The 21,205-nt window shown below is 39.6% G+C and overlaps 1 protein-coding gene across 3 annotated transcripts in view; it reads right to left on the reverse strand.

Moving 5' to 3' along the window:
• The window catches only part of NCKAP5 (NCK associated protein 5), a 310,769-nt gene that overhangs the window by 268,975 nt on the left and 20,589 nt on the right, over window positions 1-21,205 (reverse strand). For all 3 annotated transcript variants that reach the window (XR_004647669.1, XR_004647668.1, XM_034785642.1), the window contains exon 2: window positions 7,691-7,824. Coding sequence is in view for 1 of the 3 variants with exons in the window: in XM_034785642.1 (XP_034641533.1) it covers window positions 7,691-7,824 (134 nt within the window). In the remaining 2 variants the exon portion in view is untranslated. The remainder of the gene's footprint in view (window positions 1-7,690; window positions 7,825-21,205) is intronic.

The raw sequence follows: 21,205 nt of genomic DNA on the forward strand, positions 1-21,205 counted from the left end.
AAGAACAGGAGTACTTGTGGCACCTTAGAGACTAACAAATTTATTAGAGCATAAGCTTTCGTGGACTACAGCCCACTTCTTCGGATGCATATAGAATGGAACATATATTGAGGAGATATATATATGTTCCATTCTATATGCATCCGAAGAAGTGAGCTGTAGTCCAGGAAAGCTTATGCTCTAATAAATTTGTTAGTCTCTAAGGTGCCACAAGTACTCCTGTTCTTCTTTTTGCGGATACAGACTAACACGGCTGCTACTCTGAAACCTGTCAGAACCTGTAAGTAACTTAAGCACCATTTTGTATGTGCTCAAAGAAAGGGTAGCCAAAATGAGCATAGACTAACTCTAAGGTTATTGAATGATATTATACAAAGGAAAAGAACCATCAAATTGTAATGTTAGCCAAGAGACCTGAGAGAACTCTGTGCTGGTTAGTGTTCTGATACAAAGATGATGGACATGTTATAGATAGAGCCTGCCAGAAATGCACATATGTAGTCGAGGCATATATAGAATTACAAAATAGCCAATACATACACACAAAGTAAAACTGTGGGCATCAGAATAAATAAATTAGTCTGGTTTTGCCAAGGCAGCACAAATTACTCATTTCCTGGACCCCTTAAAAGAAGTATTCACAGCAAATAAGAGATTCAAGAGAACAGCAATCCACATTATTCACGAGTATGTCAGGATATTGAGACAGGTTTGACTATTACTGCAGCTTTAGTGCCTCAACAGCCTACAGGTGTTCAGGAAATATATGCATCCTTAATAATGCCTGGGGCTAGGCAATTCAGTGTTCTCTACAAGTGTTACATAAACCTACCGGTGTCATATGAATGTAGCCAATTATAACTTCTCTTCACTGAATAACTTCTGACACTGTTTTAGTGTACACTGATTCTATAGTCATTTTCAGCAGCGACAACAGTGAGGTATATTTTGATAATGACAATATTTGATCTCTCTTTTCACCAATGCAGATGAATCCCCTGCACCGTAACAGAAAAAAGACCATGGTGAGAAAGCCTGTTTTGTTTGTTTTGTTTTGTTTGTTTGTTGTTTTTTTAAGAAAAAACACATTTAAGGTATTAGGCATGAGTACTCTCTAATCCAAAGAAATTATTTCTAAACTACAAAAGAGAAACAATTTATGATAACCACATTCACATCTGGAATGGAAAAACTGATAGATTTAAGCCGGATATAGAGAGACCATCTTTCTCTATTTTTTCCTAATTAAAATATAGCTTAGAGCCTAGAAAGCTGGTCCAGATTAGCACATGAATTGAGAGAAATGATACTGTCAAATCAAAATTCCACCTTGTGGAACTTCCCTCTAGGAATCTGGACCACAGTTGCTTAAGAAAAAATTCTTCTGTCCTGCCAGATAAGACTCCAAGAGGTAAAGTATGGAGCTGTTCAAAATAGAACCTGTTTTTCTTCCTTAACATACTATCTGCCATTTCAGTTTCACCTTTGTTTATTTAGATAAGTCACACTAGTGGTGGTGTCCAATCATTTTGCACCATCTCCTCCTGACTTTCATCTATCTATCTATCTATTTATTTAATAAGCAGCAACAATATTTAAACAAATATAAGGAAGTACTTCTTCACACAATGCACAGCCAACCTGTGGAACTCATCACCAGTGGATATTGTGAAGATCAAAAGTATAACAAACAAAGAATTATGTAAGTTCATGGAGGATAGATCCATTAATGGCTATTAGCCAAGATGGACAGAGTAACAACCCCATGCTCTGGGTGCCCCTAAACCTTTGCCTTCCAGAAGCTGGGACTGGATGACAGGGGATGGATCACTCAATAATTGTCCTATTCTGTTCATTTTCTTTAAAGCATCTGACACTGGCCACTGTTGGAAGACAGGATATTGGGCTAGATGGACCACTGGTCTGACCGAGTATGGCCATTCTTATGTTCTGTTATTTAAATATGCCCATCACATTGTCCATGTGCACGTGTATGTAAATAAATAAGAGCAATACTATGTTCAACTGACCACTGTAAACTAAAATTAAAAGAAACTTCATCTCTCCACTGTCAGCTCTAAGCAAACAAACACCCACCCCCATTCAGGCAAAAGTCTCAATAAGCAGATGGGCTTCATACTGTGCCCTGAAGCTCAGAAACTTGAGTCCTCTCAGACCAATGGGGAAAGTGGGTTCGGCAACCTTTCACTGAAAACACTCTACCCCACGACCCAAATAGCCAAATTAGGCGCTATGAGCTTTTGCCCATCAGCTGGGCCCCAATGTGTCTCAGGTAGTAAGGACCCAAACCATTTAGGGTTTTCAAGATCAAAATCCACAATTCATTTTGTAGCTGGAAGCAAAGAAGAAGCCACTGCAGTCTTTAGCAGGCACCATGTGCACCCTTCAGTCAGCACTTCTAAGTACCATAAACAGGCTGTTGCATTCTGTACCAGATCTGTGGCTTACACCAAGTAATTAAATCTGGAGGTAACTCAACCATAGGTAAGTGTTGCAAGGTCAGCTTCAGATATAAATTCTCTCCATCCTTATGACAAGCTGCCTCCCACAGTGAGCTCAAATGCAGGTTGAATACAAAAGGTGTTAGGATGGGTCCCTGAAGATCTGTGCAAAAGACAGCCCTTGGGGAGAATGGAGAAATCATAAACAGACACCATCTGAAATCTGAAAGGGGGCCATTTAGGGATTTGGTGATTTAGTTGGGGATTGGTCCTGCTTTGAGCAGGGAGTTGGATTAGATGACCTCCTGAGGTCCCTTCCAACCCTGATATTCTATGATTCTAATACATAGAGTTTTGTCTCCCTCTCCCCATAAGGGTCTGCAGTAGATTCAACAAAGTTATATTGTCAATTATATGTGAGGTTGCTGACAGACAAAGCTGATTTTTTTGTTCTATCACTAGGAAGAGATAATCTGAAAATGAGTCTGGTGAAGCCTCCATACCTGAACCAGCCAAATCATAAGAGTCATAGAAACGTAGGTCTGGAAGGGACCTCGAAAAGTCATCAAGTCCAGCTCCTTGCACTGCGGCAGCACCAAGTAAACCTAGACCATCCCTGACAAGTGTTTGTCCAACCTGTTTTTAAAAACCTCCAGTGATGGGGATTCCACAACCTCCACTGGAAGCCCGATCCAGAGTTTAACTACCCTTACAGTTAGAAAGTTTTTCCTAATATCTAACTTAAATCTCCCTTGCTGCAGATTAAGTCCATTAGTTCTTTTCCTACCTTCAGTGGATATGGAGAACAACGGATCATTAGCCTCTTTATAACAGCCCTTAATATATTTGCAGACTGTTATTAGGTTCCCCCTCAGTCTTCTTTTTTCAATACTAAACATGCCCAGTTTTTTTAACCTTGTATCATTATTGTTGCTTATCTCTGAGCTGTCTCCATTTTATCCACACCTTTCCTAAAGAGTGGCACCCAGCCTTGGACACAATAATGTAGCTGAGGCCTCACCAGTGCCAAGTAGAGTGGGATAATTACAGCTGATGTCTTAAATATGGGACTCCTGTGAATACTCCCCAGAATGATATTCGCCTTTTTCACGGCTGTATCACATTGCTGATTCATATTCAATTTGTGATCCACAATAATCCCCAGATCCTTTTCAGCAGTACTGTCACCTAGCCAGTTATTCCTCATTTGGTAGTTGTGCATTTGATTTTACCTTCCTAAGTACTTTGCACTTGTCTTTACTGAATTTCATCTTGTTGAATTCAGATCAATTCTCCAATTTGTCAAGGTCATTTTGAATTCTAAGCCTCTCCCCCTTCCAGCTTGGTGTCATCTGCAAACTTTATAAGCATACTCTCCTTTTCATTATCCAAGTCATTAAATTAAAATATTGATTAATATCAGACCCAGAACTTACCCTTTCAGAACTCCACCAGGTATGTCCTCACACTTGCACAGTGAACCATTAATAACTACTCTTTGAATATGGTCTTTCAAGCAGTTGTGCAGCCACTTTATAGTAATTTCATCTGGACCACATTTGCCTAGTTTGCTTATGAGAATATCATGTGAGACTGTGTCAAAAGCCTTAGTAAAATCAAGATGTATCATATCTACTGCTTCCCCCATCCACTAAGTCAGTCACCCAGTGACCAGGTGAAAGGAATGAAGTAAGTAATTATGCCAATTTTCCCCAACTCTCACCTTCTGAATAATCCTGCCCCAAAAGGACAGTTTGGTCAATGTGGACTCTCCCTTCCTCTGTTTCTTTTTTGTGGATTTGGAGGCTTAGGAATGTTCATCAAACTGTCTCTAGGTACCAAGCCAAAGTATCTTGCTGTTCCATGGGATTAACCTGCAGATCCATTAGGCCTAGAAAGGCTAGGACCCGCTGAAAACAAGAACTTCCACATCCTCTCCAAAGGGGAAAAATTGTCTGAGCTTTGCAGGAGTCATATTTATTATCTAGCTAGTCCCCTAAACAGGGGAAGTGCCATTTGTCTCCACAGTGGTTGAAGAGAGAAAAATCTATTGGAATTGTTATGCCAGAGAACTAAAATGGTAATGGAACTATAATGCAGGGTCCTACAGAATCTCTGGACTGTTTATATATCCTAGAAAGATATTTACAGCAGTGTGAAAAACACCTTTTAGGCTTTGACCATTGCTAATGAAATAGCTACTGATTTTTCATTATGCTCATTTTACTTCATGCATGTTTGAACTGTACTAAACATCTTATTTTTGCATAAGTAATTCAAGAGAAGGAATTGCTGAGTACACTGAAAACATCTTAGCAGGCTTGCAACTTAACTCTAAAAGTGGTTCTGACACAAAGGGTATAGCTACACTACACACCGGATCGGCGGGCAGCAATCGATCCAGCGGAGGTCGATTTATTGCATCTAAATCGACCTCCGAGAGCTCTCCCGTCAACTCCTGTACTCCACCACCGCAAGAGGCACAGTCGACAGGGGAGCAGCAGCAGTTGACTCACCGTACTGAAGACACCACGTAAGTAGGTCTAAGTATGTCGACTTCAGCTATGTTATTCACGTAGCTGAAGTTGCGTAACTTAGATCGATTCCACCCTTTTCCCCCCGTGTAGACCAGGCCAAAGAGTGCCTGATCCTAGAAAAGGTTCAAAGACTGTCTGACTTGATCAGATTAATCATGTTAGTTTTTAAAAAGGTAAGACCTTTACAAGTACTCCTTCCTAATAGTACTATAGATAGTACTGCTCCTTCCTAAAGATGCAAGGAAGCCATGTAGATTCCGTTCAAACATACAGAAGGAGAGGAGATTGCACTAACTCATAAATCTGATGGCTTAAACTCAGAGGAAAAGTCCTTCCCCTTATTGTTATTATGTTCATATGACTCCATCAGAGACGTATATTTAAAACACTTTTAGCTATTTGGTAATCTGTTGATCAAGAGATTCTAACCTCAGATTAATGATAAATGGAGAAGGGGAAGCAAATTTACAACCTCTTCTCCATGAGCAGGAGAATGTATCTACATTTTAACATCCAAAGATGATTTTGAAATAAGATTAATAGTCTGACTGGTGTTAAATGGACGTTAGACAAAATGACACTACCACTTTAGGCTATACAGGTGTACCAAGGCTTATAAATCTCCAAGCCATTCTACCCAACATTCAGTCTGTGCCATAGATGGATTGTTGTGCACTGCAATAAAGCTTCTCTGGGGAGTAAGCAGGTTGCAATCTCTAGGTCAGTTTGATGTGATTAAATTCTAACAGAAGTGCAAAATATCCCTTCATCCCCAGTGGTAGGGAATTAGTTATCAATTCTGGTCTGATCTTCTGACAAGGCATCACCAACATCACCAAATAGAATACAGCAGGAGAAATCAAAAACACCAGGAGCAAGCTAAAGAATACATGTTTGCACCCACTAGAGAGACACACTGTCATCTTATGCAAAGTGTTATTGGATTTGTAATGGTCATGTTCCACCTGTTAGAAGTGACAGATATAATCCTATGGTCAATATTAGTGTGAGGGGAATACTGAAACAATGCAATGAGAATTCTAAGACATCTAATTTGTCAGATTCCTACAGCCAAAACCTGGATAAATTTCCTTCTTTTCCAGCAGCATGTGTTCTTAAAAGTCAGCTGCAGTTTTTCAGCAACAGATGTAGACATCTATAACAAAGGCCATCTTAAGGTGAAAAATTTTGTGCAATGTAAACAAAGTAGAACTCACCTTTGCAGCTTCAGTTACTCTTAACAGATTCACTATACAATTATGCATTTTATTAAACTTGCTTTCTGTAGACTTAAACAGTAATCAAAATAATTTAAGACAGATCTACTTCTATTACTGCTTTATCATTTAATCCCAGCATGGATTCCTATGTACTGCATGCACTCAAGCAACATTTGGTACAATATGATGATGTATAGAAGACAATGCGATCAATTTATATTCTGTATACTACTTAATGTACCTTCTGGAATGATACTATAAATCACACTTACTGTTTTGGTTCTTCTTGGGAGTCACTGCACATATTGCTACAAGAAGTTGATGAAACTATCAGACATAAAGCACAATCCAAGCCCAGAGCAGCCAAGAAGAGACTGAGAGGCACTTTCTACTCCAATGTCCAAAATACAAGGAAATACATGAAAGAAATCTCCTCGAATGATAAGCAATCATAAAAATCATTTAAGCAGAAAGGAGTAACGAAAAACTGTATCTAACCCTGGAAGAAAGGAAAGACAGCAGAGATTGGATCACACTATGTAGCAATCTGACAGTGCAGGGGTGGCCAAACTGAGCCTGAGAAGGAGCCAGAATTTACCAATGTACATTGTGAGAGAAATAGTTGATACTCAAACACTGTCTCATTGGACACCATACAAAGTGAAACTCCATTTTCAGTTCTGATTCTGCTTTCTCTTCTCCATGTGAACAGAAGCCACTCAGAATTGCAGTAAAAGACCTCATTGTGTATTCTAAAAACCATACAGCACTCTATTCCATGTCTCAGCCATTTCAATTAAGTGTTTGACTATGGAAATAACTTAAGGACCCAATCCTGTAATGACATCCATATGGGTGGACTCCTACCAAAGCAAAGTATTCCATTAAAGTCAATGCAGAAAAAGGCCTAAAGTATGTGAAACAGGGAAATAGCCTGCACCCTTTAGGATATTATATATTTGACAATGGATCATAAGAAATTATCACACTTTAATTTAATAAATTATTTAAAAAAGCATTATTTTCAATTGGTGATGAAGGCACAGTGTTTTTTCATCATATCGAATAATAAAGAAAATGTAACTTTGATTTGGCCACAGCATGCATTTCTTGAGAAATGTGAAGCCCTGTGATCTTCCAGAAAAATACTGGGAGTACATATATATATATATATACACACACACACACACACACACACACACACACACAGACAGGGAAATATAACAGATAGTAATTGCATTTCCACAGATTTTGTTTATACCATCCTATGGAATTCTACAACAAGGTATAATCCTCTTAAATTCTATAGGCCGTATAAATCATTTACCCAGAAGCATAATGGATTTTCCCAATTAATTATATGAGAGGTTTTGCCTCCTTTCATGCTGAGCACACTGTCAGAGGGTTTCAGGCACTTTTGTATCAAAACGTTCTTTCTATATTGTGAATAATGTTTACCATCACAACGTACCTCGAAAACTGCTCCTGCAATCCACGCATTTGAGCTCTGCTACGCTCCGACTCCAATGTCGCCTCCCGTAATCTTTTTTCACTCTCAAGTCTCAAATGTCTTTCTTCCTCCAACTCATGTATCAGCTTCTCGCGCTGAAAAATATATCACCAGACGTTATATATTAGTTGTATGTGTCCACGTTTAAAAAATAAAGGTGCTTTCTTTTGAAGATAAAGATAGTAAAACTTATGAAATGTCATGAGAAAAAGGTCACGTGTGTTTGATTCTGATATTTAATCAAATCAATGCTACAATTAGAATAATATAAATTAGAGATGGAAAAAAGACCTAACACAGTAAGCTATCTAGTCCATTCCCCTTCTAGTAAAGGGATATTCTCTACAATATGATTTCTAAGTTTCTACTTGTGTGTTAAACTTCTCAAGCAATAAGGACTTTTACTTTTCCACTGTTCCACATCCAATATCCTACACTGAATGCACATACACACACATTGGTAGATGTGCTGGCACATAATGGCATATATCACATAGGTAGATGTGCTGGCACATGATGGCATATATCACATTGGTAGATGTTCACCTGCACATCTACCAATGTGATATATGCCCCTCTGCCATGTACATTGGCCAAACCGGACAGTCTCTACGCAAAAGAATTAATGGACACAAATCTGACATCAGGAATCATAATACTCAAAAACCAGTGGGAGAACACTTTAACCTGTCTGGCCATTCAATGACAGATCTGTGGGTGGCTATCTTACAACAGAAAAACTTCAAAAACAGACTCCAACGAGAGATTGCTGAGCTGGAATTGATATGCAAACTAGACACAATCAACTCAGGATTGAATAAGGACTGGGAATGGCTGAGCTATTACAAACACTGAATCTATCTCCCCTTGTAAGTATTCTCACACTTCTTATCAAACTGTCTGTACTGGGCTATCTTGATTATCACTTCAAAAGTTTTTTTCTCTTACTTAATTGGCCTCTCAGAGTTGGTAAGACAACTCCCACCTGTTCATGCTCTCTGTATGTGTATATATATCTCCTCAATATATGTTCCACTCTATATGCATCCGAAGAAGTGGGCTGTAGCCCACGAAAGCTTATGCTCTAATAAATTTGTTAGTCTCTAAGGTGCCACAAGTACTCCTGTTCTTTTTATGATCTGCTAATTCTTATTAGCCTCTTAACCTCAGCTCCAAAAACTAGTGAATTCAAAAGCCTATTTTGAACAAAAGGTTACACATGACTTGCCAAAAAAAAAAAAAAAAAAAAAAAAAGCAGCAGCAGCTTCAAAACCCACTGTTGGAACCATAAAAAAATACATACACTATCCATGAGATCCTACAACACAGAAATTAAATTCTAATTGTATTTGATTATTCCAAAAGCATCTAAATGAGACAGCATCAAATAGGTCAATAAGAAACTGATCAATTGATCAATGTTCTACTAGAGAAAGAGCTCAGGCATCAGTTGACTAAGAAAAGGCTAAAGCATCATAAAATTACATTACGTACACCATTTATATACTTTGAGAATCACTGTAAACATGATGTGGTACAATTTGTGGCCTGTCAAAAGATTTTGATGTAGGTCTGTTACTGACCTAAATTTTTGTGACATACCCACAAAAAATGTATCAAGAAATTATACATATGGTTTCATTACAAAATAACAAAGGGTTCTTACTGTTAAGCCATTAAACAGAGGAGATTATTTATACAAGTCTCACAGCTATAAATCTTGCTGGATAATAATTTATAATAGCAGTAACCAAGGGACCAAAAATATGAGCATTACCAAGTGGATAAGGGATCTTAAAGACAGTGATAAATAAGCAGATGCCACAAAGGAAGGCTGGCAAGGAATTAAATGAAATATCTATATACTTGTGGAAAAATATGGGGAATTGTGAAGAGAATACAGAGCTTCTGTCTAGTTAGCCATACCTAGTATCTCAAAAATGGAAATTTTCAAAATAGGAAATAAATTATTGGAAAATAAATGATTGTTCTAATTAAATTATCCAATTAATGTTCTGCCACAGACCCCGATTCTCCAAGATGCTCAATAGTATGAGACTCATCTGACTTCATTGGGAGTTGAGAGTGCTCAACATCTGGCAGAAGGTGCTCAGCACCTCACACTACAAGAATCCTGAATATATGAGAGCATGGAGGAGTAATTCATGCTTAAAAATACTGAGTGGGATTTTCAAAAGTGCTCAGTATTTGCCTAAGTGTTCTTGTTGAAGTCAATGGGGAAATGCCCAATGATTCCAATAGGAGCAGCGCTTGGCCAATGCTGAATGCTTTTGAGGATAGCCTGAATTATAGATGCATCTTCCTTGCCATATGGGGGGCTTAAGAAAGGAACTCCTGGAGCCAAAAGGCAGCTGTGAAAATGAAAATGAAATGAAAAAGAAATGTCTGGCTGCTTAATCTGTACGCTTAAGACCCAGTGGGGGATGATCCAGAGAAAAGGAGAAATTACTGGGTGAAGAGCTAAACTGTCATGCCTGTACCAAACAAGAATTGCCTGCAATAAGCCAGGGACTGCCCACAAGCACATTCAACCGAAGCAAGCACATGGTTCAGGAAAAGTTAAGGGACTTGACTCCAGCAGGTTGATGTGCCTTTCATGTATTGCATGCAGGGTAATACTGTAACATAAAAGGATTCCATGTTTCTAAAACTAAACTGGTTCTTTATTAGGAAAATTATTTACAGAAATGGTGCAGCTAGAATTCTAGCCATGTGCACACCTCCTGACTATCTGGTCCCTCCTCCAAACTCTTCCTTCCTGAAATCTGTGCTCCTCCCTCCAAGTTCCATGCAGCATGCCTCATCTTGTAACAATTTTATTGTGCATCATGTGCAAGCATTTGCTGACTTGGTGGGGCCAGAGGTGATTTTGCAGTTGCTTTGTGTGGCTATTTCAAGGTTGGAGCCAGACCTGATCACCTCTATACAGTGGACTCGAGTCTTGGCTACACTGTAGGTGCAAGTTATAAGCTTAGTTTGGCATTCTCTTAACTGCTTCTGTGTCTTGTTCATTATTTCTTTGTATGTGTCCACAGTCTGCTGCAACAGACTACCCCTCGTGGGAAGCAGAGTCTTGGTTCTCTGGCCCCATACGCATCAGTCCCTGTGCTAGGCTAATACCTAGCTCCTAGGTATTGTAGGGTGTATTGCGATGGTCCAACGTTGTCAGCAATGGACCCCTTTCTGTCTGTTAAGTCAGTCTGTTCAGTCTCTTGGCCAACTTTACTACTGGCTGTGCCTTCCCATTGCTTTTTGGTTACCCAGGGGAAGATATCTTGTGTTAAAATTCCAATTTGATGCTGAATCGTTCAAATTCAGATGCAGAGTACTGTGGCCCATTGTTTGAGTATAACATGTTGGGCATGTTGTACCTTACAAAATTACCATCAGTTTCCAGATCACAGGTCTTGCCTGAGTGTCCTCCATACAGTCCTTCTCCCAGAAAATGGAGTAGTAACTTACTGTAACCATGTACTTCCTGCTAATGAGAGTGAATAGATCTGTAATCCAGCCTTTTCCCAGGGTCAGATTCAGATTTCCTGAGGCTGTAGAGTGTCCTTCTGTGGCTGGTCCCTATACTCGTTTCTCCCCTTGCACTGTTCCATGTCGCTCTCAATTGGGCATTTATGCCTGTCCTACATGTAGGCACCCTTTACTAGAGGGGCCTCTGAACAACATCAGGCACCCAGGCCCACAGATGAGTTTTATCTGCTCCTGAGTAACCCAGGGAGGAAAGGGGGGCTATATACAGGTACACTCCCTGGTTCAGATCATGCATACCTCTATCCGTAGGTGTGAGGTGTGTACCCATCTAATGATATCAATTCTTAAATCTGGTCGGAGTACTGCTCAGTTCCTTTTAAACAAAATCCCCATCTTGCACACACAGCTCATCTCTGATTGGTAGCATAGGACAACCTCCTGTGGGACTTTCTCCTTGAGATCTGCCCAGCTCTTGAGTATGAAAGTTTTGCTGCCTGTAGCATCCCAGCCTGGTTGGTGCTGTTTTTGGATTGCCTGGACCCTCCCCTCAGAGATATGACAGTAATCTATGAACATGCTACAATATCTCCTGCTCCACAGATCCATCTCTGTTGTACTTTGGAAGGTATGCCCTGATCACTGTATCTGCCACCAGTCATGACTTTCCTGGGCAGTACCTTATCCTCACTTCATAGCACTGACCAAGTAATATGCATTGGTGTCACTTCGGTGCACTCAGGAGTGGTTCATGCTGCTTTCTAGCACATCTATCTTGTGCCTAAGGGTGAACTGATATAATTGTTCCATTCCAAAGACAACAGCCAGCAGCTCCTTTTCTATCTGAGCACATGTATGGGCTGCTGGCTTTGCATCAGTGTTGCTTTCCACAGTATATACATGTCATCTGCATTCATGATCGGTCAGTCTCTCTCCTGATTCCTGGGTTCATTTAGCTTGAGCCTCTAAACTTGTTCTCCACCAGTGGCTGTTATTGTTTCGATCCTTTGCTTGGATGGTTTAGCTGCCTTCGCTATTTGGAGTCCTTTCTCTGCAGTCAGATCTGTTACTCTCAACAATCTCTCTTGTAAGCTGAAATCACATTTCCCACAAAGGCTCCTGTCTTTAATTAAGGAATCTTTAATGTCTCCAAAGTTGCATGTGGATGGCAGAATTCCCAGGTCTGTAAAGTTAGTATAGTTTTACTTCTACTTCTTGGCAGTGGGTTAAAAAAAATCCAGTATCTCTCTACTGTCTCATTCCATCTGGGGTCACAGTACTCATCAAAACACTCAACAGCTGTTCCAGTGTTTTGTTGGCTAAGTCTCATCCTTTTCCCAACTCCCCCCTCCCCAATGAGACAGTAAAAAAGCTTTACCTTCATCTTCTCATCTTTATTCCCCATATTAAGCTCTGTATATAGACTCAATTCTGGCTTCCATGTTTGTGCAAGGTTTTCTGTCTGGAAATCCAGCTTTCCTGGTGGTCTGAGCCACTCCCTCCTGATCAATATCAATAATTCTGTGTACTTTAAAGCTCTTATTATTGAGAAAAGCCTCATACCCCTTAATTAGGTAGTAGACGAGTAAGTATCATTCCCTCCATTTTACAGATCTGATAATTGATAGGTTCTACAAGGTCACTTCAGGCAAAGCAACGAATATAACCCAGATTTCAGCTACTCAGCCACTCTGCCTTACAGAATGATTGTGTCAGATCCATATATGTGGCCATACTTCCAGTAATCACCAAACCACACTCCCCCTTCCACAGCAAAGAATAGTGTCCAAGATTCCTGATTGCAAGTATTCCTCTACTATCCAACGAAGAGTTCTGTAAGCCACTGGCAACATGTATGTCACAAATGCCTGGGATTCATACAGGATAACAGCCTATTACTGCTACTGGTTACTCTCTTAACTCATGTAGTAGAAGTATGTATTATGGAACTAAAGGTTCATATCCTGCTGATGACCAATACAGGAGGATCAGTATGGGTTGGCATGATAGAATTTCTGTTTTGTCAGCTTGCTTTAAAAAAAAAAAAAAAAAAAAAAAAAAACTATAAAAGTACCTTTAAAATTACATTAAAAGAACAATAAGGTTGCAATGCAAATGCGCAAAGTTAGGAACTATTATACTGAAGATTTCTAGAGCAAACTTAATTCAGCTCCATTGTGAGTATGCATTATGATATAGTTTTTAATTACATGATTACATACTATTAGTTGTGCAGGACACATACTTCCTTCAAGTATCAGAGGGGTAGCCGTGTTAGTCTGGATCTGTAAAAAGCAACAGAGTCTCCTGTGGCACCTTTAAGACTAACAGATGTATTGACATACAACTGATGAAGTGGGCATTCACCCACGAAAGCTTATGCTGCAATACATGTTAGTCTTAAAGGTGCCACAGGACTCTCATATACTTCCTTCAGTGCACAAGATGGACAGCGAATGAGGCAGAGGGATACAAGGACAGAAAGGATGTTCTTTTGTGTGCAAAGCACTGGACTGGGATCCAAAACAGCTGAGTTCTTTTCCTGACTTTACCACAGATCCTATGGGATGTTGGACAAGACTTTATAAATGCATATATGCAAGTGGGCTGAACTAAGGTTGCACTACCAACCTTAATTCCTGCATTTACTAAATTATGAGTGCTTGATTTTGCAATCTTAGTGTTATTTTATTGGTGTTTTGCGCGTGTGTGTGTGTGCACGCGCGTGTCTAGTTTATCCAAAATTAGAGACGCAAAGGACTCTGGAGATAAAAATAAAAGTACGAATGTGAAACTCCCACAGCTAAGGAGTCAGCAGAATTCAGGATATAAATTACTTATGTGCACTATACACTGAAAGTGTCCCTCAGCAATTCTAATCTCACCTACAAAAATAAGGATATTTTCATTCTAACTAAAAAGACAACAAAATGGTGAGACAGAAGAAGCAAACCCAGCCCACAGAAAGGCTAGGACAAGATAAAGAGGTTTGTTTGTGATGGAAATAGATTCAGCATTCCTGAATCACTTACTAAATTCTGTGTGTTTGTAGCTCTCTTGTTAAAGTTTACTACTGAGCAAAGTGATTGATTGGGTGTGAACAGAAAAGCATTAGCCAGTTCCATGTTTAAGGTTCCATAGTGAGTATAAACGTAATGAAGGGGGATACATGAGTGCAACAGGTTTGATGGGAAGTTAAGAAAAATGAAAATAGAAACAAAAGTCGTATTTTTTTAAAAAAAACACCAGGAAACCATGGTTATCTTGTCAATGGAGTTATCTGCAAAAACTCTTGCCACAATTTTCTCTAGTTGTAGCTTTCTTTCTTTCTCTTCTTACTATTTTCCCCATCATCAGGGGTTCCTCTTCCCTGCACTCAGGAATGCTGCTATCACGCCCCTTTTAAAAATAACTCTCACTTCACCTACTTGCTTGCTAATTGCTACTCCATCTCCAGCTTCCTTGTCATCAGCAAAAACAACTAGGAGTCCTTGTGGCACCTTAGAGACTAACAAATTTACTAAGGTGCCGCAAGGACTCCTCGTTGTTTTTGCTGATACAGACTAACACGGCTACCCCTCTGAAACCTGTCGTCAGCAAGCTTCTGAAGAAAGTGTTCTGACTCATCTTTGATCACTTCTTCTTGCAAAATCTCCGCCATGGTTTTCAGTCTGGTTTTTGACCCAGAAAGAATTTGCTCTTTTTCATGTGTTTAGAGACGGGTTACTCAAATACCACAACTATTTCCCAACAACCATTAGTTAGAATTTTAAAGTGAATTTATTTTGCACATGATCTCGGCACTGTTTGTATTCGCTCTCTGTGACTGTTTGAGTGATCCAGTTTTACAGGTTAGATGTTGTGAACAAAACTGAAGAGTTACATGCATGAATATTTGCAAAAAATCCTTTTTTAAATTTGCATGTGTAAACATTCTTGCCAAAAGTGCTTCTGTTCTCTTCCAGTCCAGGAACAGAAACAATCCTATGTGACCAATCACATCTTAAGCGACACAATTATATAAGCAACACAATTCCAATCTGGAATATTTACGATCAATACAAAATTTGAGAAAAATGTTTATTGACTACATTCAAATGGTGAATACATTTGCAGAAATTCTGACCTCCTCTTTGATATCCCACAAAGAGCAAAACAGGCTAAATTTGTTCTGTAAATTATTGGCTGATTATTACATTCTCAGCTTTATTAATGACCGAAGACCAATCCAGTGAGGTGATGGTGTCTCCCCCCAAAAGTGCTCAACTTCTCAAATCCCACTGAGCTCAATGGGAGTTAAGACAATAAATTGTTCTCTATGGTTTCCTTACCTATCACATAGCTTCGACCACTACCACAACTTGTCTAAATCTATTATCTTAATCTTTTGGCCCATGTACACTAAGGCTCTGTTGGACATCTCTATTTAAATACAAAGTGGCTTTAAAGTGGGCATAAATGTAATTTACACTGCTAGAGTAGGGAAAAAGGGCCTCGGTATATATGGGAACTCAGTCCTTTGTGTTCCTGTGTTTATTTCTTTTCTAAATATGTGTAACCTGAAGGAGAAATTAGACCAGGGGTCGGCCCCCACTTGCCGCGGTTCGCCGTCCCAGGCCAATGGGGGCAGCAGGAAGCCGCGGCCAGCACATCCCTTGGCCCGCGCCACTTCCCGCCGCCCCCATTAGACCGGGATGGCGAACCATGGTGAGTGGGGGCCGCGATCGGCCAAACCTGCCGCGTCAGCAGGTAAATAAACTGGCCCGGCCCGCTAGGGTGCTTACCCTGGCGAGCCGCGTGCCGAACGTTGCCGACCCCTGAATTAGACAACGGATTTGCTATGGTAACTATTAATTCTCCTAAAATACAAGAATAATTATGTCAGCAATAGCCTGCAAAGTATTAAAACACAAGTTAAGGTTGTTTGATAAGGCTACTAACGCTAAGAAATTAATATTAATTGTAGACATATTTTTAAGCATTTTGAAAACAAGGACACAATTTCTTTGCAATTAATACTGATTGCTAGCAAATGGTTTTCTAGAGGTTTTAAACTAAGACAAGAAGATAATTCTCTCTCAAAACTATTTGTCTATATATAAAAACATTTTTTTAAGTCATTGCTATTCTAAATGAAGAGTTGTTTCTAGTAGTGTATATTCAGTGTATACATATGTTAAAGAACTTCTGAAGTTATGCATTTAACAATTCTCCATAATAACCATGCCATCATAAAAATATTGCCTGATGTAGTGATTAGGAGCATAAGAGCCTACCAACCAGAAGATTCACACTGAAGAGTGAATATTAGAAATCACTTGTGCACCCAAATGATAAAATGCACATGCACAAAAACAGCTTGCAGTCAACTGTGCTAGATTTGCATGGGGAACGTTTGCATGTGTAAATTCAATGATTTATATGCAAAAGTGGTAGAGTTACACAAATACATAGCAAGGAATTTGCAAATAAATTTGTGTATGTACAAATGTTGATTTTGTTTAGACCATTTAGACCATAGAATGTATGGGAAGGGGGTTGTAAGGAGGTTTGTTTATACTAGAGAAAATGCAAGAGGTACATTAAAAATTAGATTCGATATTTATTAGTTATGAAGGCAGCCAGGAATGATTGAACAGGAGATCTTTATCTACACCTGTCCTACACATTCTATAGAGCATAATAGTTATGGGATTCACCTGGAAGGAGAGCCCTCCCCACCCGTGGTTTCAGTCCCTGCTCCAATGACTATTCAAGTATTTTACACAAAGTGGAACAGCTTCCACAGGAGAGATTGAGAGTTTTACCCCAGAATAGTGGCTAGGGCAATCACCCACAATGTGATAGACCCAAATCAGGCAGAGTGAGAACTTGAAGATGAGTTTCCCATATCCCAGTTGAGTGCTTCAACGAAAGAGCAATAGCTAATAAAGAGGCAACAGCCACTGCTGCCACCACTACACTAGTTTGGCAATGGTGTTTCCAAATGTCCTTGGCTTGTAATAAAAAAAAAATCAGTTAAACATGCTCGAAAACTAAATGAAATGTTTATTTTCAGGTTGAATGAAATATTATGTTTGACCTTAATTTTTTTTTTTTTTTTTTTTTTTTGTGGATGGGAGGAGTGTTTTGTTTTGTATTTCTGCCCAGACAACAACACATTTATTTTGGGTTCATTAGTTTCAGCCCAATGAACCAAAAAAAAAAAAATCAATTATTTACACAGCTTGAATAATAATAGTAATTGTATATATTGTGTCTGTATTAAGCATACTGTTATGTGTATATTCCCATAAATAATGGGGGGAAAACATTGTGACCTTACAAAAATATATATCATTTTATTATTTAATCATAATTACTCTGGGTTGTGTGTTTTAGTTTAAATTTAAAATGATTCAGACTTCAGAATGTCCTTTGTCTGTTCCTCATCGATTGCTGTTAAACTAAATGTTTCTCATTCTGTAATCAATACTTCTTTACAAAAATAAACCCAGGCACTGACAAACAGCTATGCAGCATATTGCAGCTTTCCTGGTAGTGGATTTTGACAGTATAAAAAACTACTACCCCCAATGAATTAAAAAAAGATATGCATTGGGTTTTGTGTTTATTGCAATTTTCACAAGTTGCTTACATCTGAGTAATTTTCCTGTAACAAGACTATTAAATTAGGCAACTGTTGAATCTTGAACTTACCGACAATAGTGATTAATATGCCTTTGTTCTTTATTACTGTTTTAAACTGTACTACTAATGTTGGTAGTATTTTTGAAGCTTTTCCAGTGACGAAGTTATCGATAAAAGAAGAACAGGAGTACTTGTGGCACCTTAGAGACTAACAAATTTATTAGAGCATAAGCTTTCGTGGACTACAGCCCACTTCTTCGGATGCATCCGAAGAAGTGGGCTGTAGTCCACGAAAGCTTATGCTCTAATAAATTTGTTAGTCTCTAAGGTGCCACAAGTACTCCTGTTCTTCTTTTATCGATAACTTCGTCACTGGAAAAGCTTCAAAAATACTACCAACATTAGTAGTACAGTTTAAAACAGTAATAAAGAACAAAGGCATATTAATCACTATTGTCGGTAAGTTCAAGATTCAACAGTTGCCTAATTTAATAGTCTTGTTACAGGAAAATTACTCAGATGTAAGCAACTTGTGAAAATTGCAATAAACACAAAACCCAATGCATATCTTTTTTTAATTCATTGGGGGTAGTAGTTTTTTATACTGTCAAAATCCACTACCAGGAAAGCTGCAATATGCTGCATAGCTGTTTGTCAGTGCCTGGGTTTATTTTTGTAAAGAAGTATTGATTACAGAATGANACTACAGCCCACTTCTTCGGATGCATCCGAAGAAGTGGGCTGTAGTCCACGAAAGCTTATGCTCTAATAAATTTGTTAGTCTCTAAGGTGCCACAAGTACTCCTGTTCTTCTTTTTGCGGATACAGACTAACACGGCTGTTACTCTGGAAGTTATCGATATATTTATATCAGTGTGAAGCTGTAGGATAGAGACAGTAACAACCAAGTTATTCAGGAATTGAATCTTGGAAATCGGGGGAGTAACATGTTATATAGTGCTATATATCTTTAAAAATTAGACTTTTTAATTTTGTGTGGTTGCTTTACAAAATCAAAGTGAAGTAGGCCTTTATCGGATACAGATGTATGCTACTGAGGCTCAAGGAGAGAGTTCCCTCCTTCATTCTAGCTTTTTTCTTAACTTTTAACATTATTTCTTAATGTGATCATCTCTCCCAAAATCTATTCCCTTTAGAACTCCAGAACAGCAGGATCTATAACTACAGCATAGACAGCAGAATGTGAGAATATAAACAAAATTACCAGTGGCTGATGCCTTCTATCTCACCCTAATCCCTTTATTCCAAAAGGAAAAAGTTCTAAAGAACAATCTTCTGTCTCCTCAATATACACCGGGAAAATCTAGAACGTCCTAAACCATTTTAATGGTCAAAAAGTATTTTCCAGTATTGCCTTATTATGACCTGAGGACTTCTTGATGCTAACTGACAGAGTACATAGAGTGCATAATTGTCACAGGGATCCCCTGGATTTGGTATTTACATTCTAGCTCAACAAAAAGTGTCCTGTAAAGTTTCTGCTGAAAGCCTGTTTCACACTGATCATCATAATCTTTGCAAAATGTATGTGTGGATAATATGTAAGGAGATATGTATACATATATATATTGGACATTGTGTTCATAATGTAAGGCGGCTCTTGGCCCCTTACTGAAACAGTGGTTTTTATGGTTGGCCCTCTCCCAATTCCAGGAGAAAGAGGAGGCGTTTAAGAGGATCCTGGGACAACAGAGCTGAGCCAGGAAGAGTGCAGCAGCCCAGAGGCAGCGAAGCCGGAGCAGCAGTCCAGAGCCAGGGAGCTGAGCAGTGGAGAGCAGCCATGCTGACGGTGAGCCAGGACTGAGCTTCAGTGGGGAGCTGCAGAACCAGAACCGGGATAGTGGAAGGTCTACCAGGCCTCAAGTAAACTGGTGCTGAGAGCTGTAAGCAGCTAGAGAGAACAAGGTGGGGATCCTGGGCAAAGGGGGCCCAACAGAGGGAGACATCACCAGACAAGGCTAGACTCGGAGGGAGACATGCAAACCCAACGAGAGGGCCAATACTGGCGAGAAGGGACCCTCCGTGTTGAGTCTGAGGGTGTGTAGCCACCACCAGAATAGGTATCTTACCCATGGCATCACCACTGCACATACAGCTCCTGGGAAGGAGGCCTGGGACGTGAGAGGAATAGTCTGAGTTCCAGAGACCACTGTTTATGGTGTTCCCTGTGCCCACAGTGCCGGGTTCCATGATCTTTAAATCTTTTCAGTTTTTCCCTTATTTGTTTACAGTTACTGTTTAATAAATAGTATGCAGTTTAAAATCAATGTAGTGATCACTGGGTCAGGGAAGTGGCCAGTGATGAGAGAGAGTACCATGGAATGGGGACACCCTAGCCCCCATCCTGAGTGGCTCATAATGAGAGTTGGGGCTGATCTCCCCAGAGATCCTGCACCCAGCCTGATCAGGGTTATGAGGACGCTGCTGCATGGAAGAGAGAAAAAGGAGTCCTTGAGGTCAGGAAGGCATCCAGGTAAAGAGAGCTTGGGCAGGGACTCGGATCCTTTCACAATCCCATTCCAGCAGGGTAGTATAGAAGCCAGGAAAATTCTCCACAATAGTGGTATGACAGTGTACCCCATAAGGCTTTATGGGGGAGGGGTGCTTATAAATGTATGTATGACATAACTGGAATATGTTTTGTGCTGCCTGTGCCATGTAACAAATCTCCATAAAAGTTATCTATTCATCCTATTTGTACATATATATCATTTTCTACATTAGGTTAAGAATATGGGCTGTATACTTGCTTGGTTTCTAAGTAAGCTTTGTGAGGCATTTGATCAGTTTCTTTAGGAAGGAATTTGCAAGTACCTGATCAGGAAGCATTTGGGGAACAATGCATCTTGGAATGCTCCAATCCACATAAGAAGTCTTCCTGGAGACATACAAGATACCATGTGGACAATGGCTTCAGCCGGTAAAGACTAAGTCATGCAGGGACATGTGACTTGCCCAGGTGACTCCAGAACTCCATCTTGGAGCTGGATTTTGCTTAGGAGGGGGGTCTCCACCCACAAGAGAGAGTTTATTTAAACTTGTGGGAGACCCCTCCATTGGGTCTTCAGCTGGCTAAAGAAGGAGCCTCTCCACCCCCCCAGGATACTTGAAGGAAACTGGAATAAAGGACAGTAACTACAGGGGGTGTTAGTGATTGCTGGACCCAGGCTAAAAGGAGATTAGCCTGTAAAAGGGAGAATTCTGGAACTGGTGAGGAACTTATCTGTATTTAGTTTGATTAGACATAGATTTGCACATTTTATTTTATTTTGCTTGGTGACTTACTTTGTTCTGTCTGTTACTACTTGGAACCACTTAAATCCT

This window comes from Trachemys scripta, chromosome 11 (genome assembly GCF_013100865.1).
Source record: "Trachemys scripta elegans isolate TJP31775 chromosome 11, CAS_Tse_1.0, whole genome shotgun sequence".
Lineage (NCBI taxonomy): Eukaryota > Metazoa > Chordata > Testudines > Emydidae > Trachemys > Trachemys scripta.